At 51.8% G+C, this 7,947-nt stretch overlaps 1 protein-coding gene across 4 annotated transcripts in view; it reads left to right on the forward strand.

The window, feature by feature from the left end:
- The window catches only part of Dbndd2 (dysbindin domain containing 2), a 23,271-nt gene extending 15,324 nt beyond the window's left edge, over positions 1-7,947 (forward strand). The window contains exons 1-4 of one of the 4 annotated variants that reach the window (XM_029474011.1): positions 3,422-3,490; positions 5,505-5,651; positions 5,831-5,968; positions 7,316-7,945. In XM_029474011.1, coding sequence (XP_029329871.1) covers positions 5,513-5,651; positions 5,831-5,968; positions 7,316-7,515 — 477 coding nt within the window. In that variant the 5' untranslated portion in view covers positions 3,422-3,490; positions 5,505-5,512 and the 3' untranslated portion in view covers positions 7,516-7,945. Of the gene's footprint in view, positions 1-3,421; positions 3,491-3,676; positions 3,935-3,999; positions 4,248-5,504; positions 5,652-5,830; positions 5,969-7,315 lie in introns of those variants that run through there. The other 3 variants (XM_021149289.2, XM_021149280.2, XM_029474010.1) reach the window with 3 other exon arrangements.

Raw genomic sequence — 7,947 nt, forward strand, 5'->3', positions numbered from 1 at the left:
GAGAGAGAGGAGAGAGAGAGAGAGAGAGATGGAGAGCGAGCACAATAGAATAGTAAGGCAAAGCAGTTAGGGTTTCTCCCTGTGCTGGAACTCACTCTGTAGACCAGAATGGCCTCCAACTCAGAGACCTACCTCCTGTGCCTCCAGAGTGCTGCGATTAAAGGCGTGAGCCACCACACTAGCCTACTTTTTAACTCTAGATATTTTTCTTTCTTTTGAGGCAGGGCTGCATGTAGCCCAAGCTGGCCTCAAACTCACTATGCAGATGAAGGGTGACCTTCTGACCCTCCTGCCTCCACCTCCAAGAGTTGATATTATAGGTACATGCTCTCAGACCCTGTTTTTATGCAGAGCCTTGTGCATTCTACACAGGCCCTTCCCTACTTGAGTGATATCCCAGCCCTAGTGGTGATGTTGTTTATTTTATCTGTTTTGTCTTGAGAAGCCTCTGTCGCGCTGTCTTCAAGTTCGCCAGTTTCTTCCTTTGCTTCCTGTGTTGAACTTTAATGTGTTCTTCAGACCTCGGGTGTGTCTGTATCTAGTGTTGCACATGATCTGCAATAGTTTCTTGCTCTCTGCTGAAGAGTCTGCTCATTTATGTCATCTCCATTTTCCATGAGAACATTTCATGGATCATTGTTCTCTTAAATTCTGTCAGACAGCTGCAGCATCTGGGGCTCAGATCTGGTCCTTCTAATTACTTGACAAAGAGTCATAACTTTGACTCTTTGGTTTTGTTTGGTTTTGTTCAAGACAGGGTTTCTCTGTGTAGCCCTGGCTGTCCTGGAACTCTCTGGGAAGACCAGGCTGGCCTTGAACTCAGACATTCCATTGTCCGCCTCCTGAGTGCTGGTGTGCACCACTATCCAGCCTGACTTTGATTCTTGAGAGTTTTTGTATGTCCATGTGTGTATTGTGCTTTGACCAATCCATGGACATAGGACGTAGAATGGTAGGCACCAAGCACTGTTATTTGTGCCTGGAAGTTGCTGTTGTGTGTGAAGCCATTAGTGTGAGAGACTGAATTGTCTCTATCACTGTTTTGTCCTCTGGATTCATGCAGACTTAGCCCGTTTGAGCCACAGCGAACCTCTAATGATTCAATAAACATTTTAGTTAACTAGTTCTTCTAATTCTTCTTACCTTTATGCATGGAGATTTCATATTCCCCCTCAGAAGTAAACCAGGGCCTACATTCTGCGTCTTCATGGAGGCGCCTATCCTTTAGAATTCACGTTCCTTAGTTGCTTTGCAACCTTGATTCTCTGAGGGTTGACAAAAGCTATGAAGACTGTATAACAAATTTTAGAAATTGATGCTCTTCCCAGCTGCCTGTATCCCAGCTGCCTGCATCCCAGCTGGAAGCCAGAAGTATCAGCCATCTTCTCCTTACTGATCTTTTCTACTCCCTCACCAGTCCATTCCTCGACACCTGGGATCAATCTTTTGGATGACACAGTGTAGCTTGATGACTTAATTTAGCTTGGATATCGCCCTCTTCTAACCAGTCCTTGGTAAATATCTGGCAATAAAAGGGACAGACACCCTGATCTTTCATCAGCTTTGATTGAAGATAATGTAGGGCTGGCTCAGTTGATTAATACCAGTCAGTTAGAGTGAGCTCCTGCTCTACACTTTGCCCTGCTCTCCTGCACCTGACTAGCTTTAAAAAGCCTGCTTTCCAGAGTTGTTCTTCCTGAGATGAGTTTGAAAATGGGGCAGGGGTAGGAGATAGGGTGAGAGAGAGTCGGTGACCTTGGGAGCTAAGCTCCAGCCAATGTACGCCATCCAGAGTTGGCCTCATTTCTATGGTATAAAATGATACCAAGTATCTACTCTATCCATTAATAAGAAGTTAGACTCTAATTGCTATATTTCTTGAAAAACGAAACTTACAAAAGGATAAGAGAGCATGCTTGGAGCCGTGGTGGCAGCCATCTCAGGAGGCGGCCTACCTAGGTTCCAGTTCCAGCCCTGTCACTGACGAGCTTAAAACATCAATAGTTCCTCTACTGTAGCTCTGTTTCTGCGTCTGTAAAGTGGACATAACAACATTTACCTCAGAGGCACCGGTAACTCCCACAGAAGTGCCGACAGTCAGGGCCCCTCCCATGCTTAAGTTCATAGTAGAATGCAGTCTTCCCCTTTCTCAGAACCCATCCCAACCTAGAGAGCTAAGGTTGATGGAGCATTTCCAGTGTGTCTCAAGTCCTACACTAAGAGAGAGGGGCTAATCAGCCCTAGTTAGTAGGCAGGATCAAGAGTCAGAGAAGGGTTAGGAGCTGGTTAGGAGCTGCAGTAGTTTACAGCTCCTGAAGGGGTCTGGCTGTAATCTTAACCTCGGGATTCATTGCCTCCCACAGACTAGTGCACTCTTCTGGATGAATGAGAAGGGAGCTTGCTGTGCTTACTTCACAGGGCTGTTCTCAGCCTAGCCACACAGAAGAGTCCATGCCTCAGGCATTGCAGGAGTACTGTCCCCCTGTGGGGAAACCCAGATGTGCATGTTTCTCATACCCAAAACCCTTTGCACACAACCCTCCCGCTTCCCTGCTTTTCAAGATCACTTGAAGCTGGGCATAGGGACACAGTCAGGAGGCAAAAGCAGGGGGATCTGAGTCCTCTTGGATTTTGAGGCTAATCTGGTCTACAGAGCAAGTACCAGGACAGCAGGGCTATGCAAAGAAACCTTATGGAAAGGAATGGGAAGGAAAGGAAAAGGAAAGGAGGAGAGGAGAGGAGAGGAGAGGAGAGGAGAGGAGAGGAGAAAAGAAAGGAAAACTTAAAATACCAGAGTGTAGATTTTATTATAACAAAGGACATTAAAACATGAGACGTGTGCTCTTGAGCTGGCCTGTGTGCAGAATGTAGTTAGGCAAGAGAGGGCACAGGAAACCCTGAAGGAGGCTAATACTGTGGGAGGCTGAGCCAGAGTGGGAACAGAAATGACTGTGAAATGGAGGTGTATTTTAATGTGGGTCTCAAAGGAGAGGGAGATGACAAGGATGATTTCCTGGTAGCTTGGCCCCGACACACATTTCTAATGGAAAGCACACACACACACCAGTCATGGCTCATCCTCACGCTGTATTCAGAGCCCAGACAAGGGCATGGGGCATGGGGAGGGAGGCGACAGAGCCTTCATCCAGGGGCTGCTATACTGGACACTCCTAGCCCTGGTTTGAGCCAGGAGACGCTGAATGGGGGCTGTTTCCGACTGGGCCGCCCACCTACGCCTGGCTGGACGTCTGGCATCTCTAGAGCACCTCGAGGTGTTGGCTCCCTGCCGGCGTGTAGGGTGCGGCGCATCCCCTCCAGCACTGACTCGCCCAGTGCGCTGACCCGTAGGGCGGCGGCTCTGTGTGGTCCTTAGGCCAGCTGAGGGAATCCAAGGTCCATGCACTTGACTCGCTGGGCAGCAGCCGACCCTGCTTCCCCATCCCGCACCTTCTGGAGAAGTGTGCGCGTAACCGTGGCCAGGGTGATCGAGGTGCGGTGAGGCGGGCAGCGGGCGCGTGCGCGTGGTCGTTGCGTGGGCGCTGCTCTGGAGTCGGAGAGCATCAAGTGTGCGTGGGCCGGAGCCGGCGCGTGTGCCCGCAGCAGCTGTGCGCCGGGCGGGGGTGCCGCAAGTGCCTCGGGGCGCGCGCAGCCTCGCGCGGGCGGAGCGAGGAGGGATGCGTGCGGGAACTTTTCGCCCGCCCCGCAAGTCCGGGTCCCGGCGTTCAGAGGAGCTGTCCTCCGCCGCCAGCCCCGAGTGCCCGCCCCGCCCCCACTTCCGCCTCCCGCCTCTTCCTCGTTCCCGGCTCCCAGGGCCGCCGGTCCCCAGGGAACCCCGCAGGCATAGCCCCACCCGGCCGGCGCTGCTCGCTCCCACGCCCCCGCCGCCGCCTGTCGGGAGCGCACCCAGCGAGCCAGCGGGGCGCGGGCGCTGCAGGTAGGGGGAATGCGGGGTTGGGCTCAGGTGCCGCGAACTGGGCCCCCGCAGCACGGGAACTTGGGGTGCCCTCCTCCGCCCGCCCCGTCTTCGCCCACGCGCCAGTCCCCTTTTAGGGAATTCTTTGCCTCTTGCCTCCTCAGGCGCGGGTGGGGCCGGGACAGAGGGCGTTCGTTCTCCATTTCCCTGGTTCCTTCCCGGTGTCAGCCTCCCGTCTCCAAAGCCCTACTCTTCCCAGTACCTATGGTCGTGTAAACAACTACCTAGCTCTGGGAATTGGCTCCGCAGCCCCCCTGTGAATCCCTTCAGCCTGGTAAGACCACAACGTCAGGGGGAGGGGAAAAGAGAGGTGTCCGGGTGGCCCCGGGTCAGCGGCAGCTCCCTCGCGAGCTCGCCTCCCCTCTCCTCTCCGCAGACCGCCCCTGGGGCCCTGGGTATTTTTAGCGTTGTGACCTGGGCGGCAGCTCTAAGAGCCTTTCTGGAGTCCGCGTCTGCGGCTCCCTTCTCCCTAGCTAGCTGGCAGCCACATCAGCTCCAGGCACTGACTTGGCCCTGCCTCTATCATTAGTTTCGGGTCCCTCCTGAGCTACCCCAGTACTCGAGGACCTGGCCACGCGCTGTGATTACACTGTGGCCAGATGAGGTTTATTGGAGGATGACAGTGTGGTCCTCACCCTAGAGCTTCCCCTGTTCCCTGTGATGCATGGGTTCAGTAGTGTACCAGGAACGGGGATGAATGCACAGGGCTGGCCCCAGAGCTCTGGTGTTCTGCAAAACTCAGTATTGGCAATCTAGACACCTGGTCTGAACTGTACTCAGTCCCCACCCTTCTAGTTGGTACTTACTAACTTGGGAAATAAGCCAAACAGATGTGTGAGAGGAGGGGACAACTCTGAGAGTTCAGAGGACAGGTGCTCAGTCCTCTACAAACAGCCCTCCTTCCCGAAGTATATTGTCAGATAGTGTTTGAGGTAGGTAGGATGATACCTTCAGGTGGGACCCCTGGGGCCAGAAAGAGGCAGAGGCAAGTCAGGAAGTTAGGTCTTTGCCCTCAGAGAAAGGGTTTGGAGGTGATGAGGATTGTGGTGGTGGTGTGTGTGTGTGTGTGTGTTTTGGGGGGGCAGGAAGCATGGAGTATTATTGACTTTGCTATAGTCTTTGAGTTTTGTAAGGACTGGGAAGAACCAGAGGTATAGCGCCCCATACTTCATCCATCTTGCCCTGTTCTTCCCTGGCCTTCAGAGGGGAGCTGGGTCCATCAAATGGCCAGCCCCTTCCAGTCTCTCAGAAGGGCATGTAGGCAGTTAGCCAGCATTGGCAGCCTTCATTAACGACAGGCTCTTGCGGTGCCTGGAACTGACATCCCCTTTGTGGAACCAGGGCCAGCCTCGCCCCTTTCTGAGTCTTGTTTCACAGAAGCGAAAGAGGCTGCTGAGGCCAGAGCTGTCCAGACTGGAAGTGAGGCTGTGCTGCTGGGATGCCAGCTGTCAAGGGGCTCCATATGCCTAGGCCCCCACTGCGTTCTTTCTCATCCCCACATCTGTGCTTGCCTTACCCTCTTCCCGCACAGGGGCTGACATGGACCCAAATCCGAGAGCAGCCCTGGAGCGCCAACAGCTGCGGCTCCGGGAGAGGCAGAAATTCTTTGAGGACATTTTACAGCCAGAGACAGAGTTTGTCTTCCCCCTGTCCCATCTGCACCTTGAGTCACAAAGACGTAAGTTTCAAGTTGTGAGGAATGGAATTGGGCTAGGTTGGGAAAGGTGTCCTTGTGGCTTTCAGATCTTGGGAGCCAGCTCCCTTCCTGTTTTTGTGGCCCAATTTGGGGTCTTTCAGGTACATGTGATCATCTCTCAGCTCTAGCCTGGTCTGTTTGCTCTCCTCCCTTGTGTGCAGCCCCCATAGGTAGCATCTCATCTATGGAAGTGAATGTGGACACACTGGAGCAAGTGGAGTTTATTGATCTTGCGGATCAGGATGGAGCAGATGTGTTCTTGCCTTGTGAGGAGTCCCCGCCAGCTCCCCAGATGTCTGGTATGTCCTCTGCTTTGGGAATCTGAGTACCATTTGGCCAGAGCTGGATATTTGGGCCAGAAAAGAAAGAGGTTGTAGGTCTGAGCCAGGGAAGAATCTTAAGTAGAAGTTGGAAGTATGTGTTTTTGCTAGAGAAACAGTTGGCTGCTCTCATCTAGGGAAGTTGACTCTAAGGGGCAACTGAGGTATAGATTCCTCAGTCAAAGTTCTAGCAGTGGCTAGCTAGTTTAGCTTTTAAAGTTTTATATTTGTGGAATTAACATAATTACTATCAATTTTTTTTGGTTTTTTGTTTGTTTGTTTGTTTTTCGAGACAATCTTTCTCTGTGTAGCCCTGGCTGTCCTTGAACTCATAGAGATCCACCTGCCTCTGCCTCCCAGCATGCTGGGATTAAAGATGTGTACCACCATGTATGGCTATAATATTAGTTATTTTAATAACTTATTTTTATTTTATGTGCATTGGTGTTCTGCCTGCATGTATGTCTGGGTGAGGGTATTGGATCTTGGAGTTACAGACAGTTACAAGCTGCCATTTAGGTGCTGGGATTTGAACTCACAAGGTTTTCTCTTGACCCCAATGTTGTGTCAAGGTAGGGAGTAGGCTCTTCATTTCCTAAAGAAGCTACGGGCTAGGTATGAGTTTAGAAGCACAGTTTACACAATATGCTTGCCTGGCAAGTACTCTTGAGTTTGATTTTAGCACTGAAAAAATTAAAAAGAAGTAAAAGAAAATGAGGCTCAGAGAAGTTCAGTCACATAGGCAGGAAGTAGAATGCTCATATTCAAACCCTCTGCCTGGCTCCAGACCCTGAATGCTTACCAAGTTAGACTCATACTCTTATTTTAAACAGCTCCTTAGGTCCGTCGCTCCTTCTGATAACAGCCCTCAGGAAGCAGAGGCAGGAGGGAGGATCCCAAGTTTGAAGCCAGCTACAGAGCAAGGCCCAGTCTAAAAAACCAAATAGCTCTTATTTCCTCATGGCCTCTCATTTCCTCATGGCCTCTCAGACATTTGATACACATTCTTAGGACTTTACCCTAAGAACTTAGAAATGCAGGTATCCCTTCCCCAGGAAGAGCAGAGTCCTTGGTAGGGAAAATGGCTTCCCTAAAGCTCTCCAGGAAGAAATGAGAGGAGGAGCCTGAACTTTCAGATTTTGACACCGGGGATGTCAAAAGATGGTACAGTGATATGGAAGGGGCTGGAGGTTCTAATTCTGGCTCCTCACTGACTGGGAAGTAATTCTGGACACGTGCCAGCCCTCTGTACTTTTTTCTGGCCAGATTCATATCTGAGTTCTCTAGCCCTGTGTGTGGCCCTGACCCGCTCTTCTGTCTGGGCAGGAGTGGATGACCATCCAGAGGAGCTGAGCCTGCTGGTACCCACGTCTGACAGGACCACATCCCGGACCTCCTCCTTGTCCTCTGACTCCTCCAACCTGCGCAGTCCAAATCCAAGTGATGGAGGAGGAGACACTCCCTTGGCACAGTCTGATGAGGAGGACGGGGATGACGGAGGGGCAGAGCCTGGACCCTGCAGCTAGCAGTGGGCCTCGTACAGACTGAGCAGTCCGGCTGTTCTCCATGGAGAGGAGACCTAGGCCCCGCAGAGCCTGGAGAAGCCCTGACACTTTCCTTACCTCAGCACCAAAGGGAGGGAAGGATGGTGGACGGTGTGCCTGCGAGTTAGCCTCCCCTGCTTTACCGCTAACGCTATACTGCTGCCACGCCCCCACAGTGCTTTTCTTCTGAGGTAGGACTTCCACGTGAGACTCTAGAGGTGAGGTGGGACAAGATGCAACTGCTTCCTTAGTCCCCTCCTGCCCCCAGATGATCCTGTTGTCTTCCACAGAGTCTCCTAAGCCAGTGTCTCTGAGGGGAAGTTCTTAGGAGTTCCACTTTCCAGTTATCCTGCCTCTATAAGTTCTTTTGGGAACAGGATATGGTATAAATAATAAATAATAATATACCACTCA

This window comes from Mus caroli, chromosome 2 (genome assembly GCF_900094665.2).
Source record: "Mus caroli chromosome 2, CAROLI_EIJ_v1.1, whole genome shotgun sequence".
NCBI classification, from domain to species: domain Eukaryota; kingdom Metazoa; phylum Chordata; class Mammalia; order Rodentia; family Muridae; genus Mus; species Mus caroli.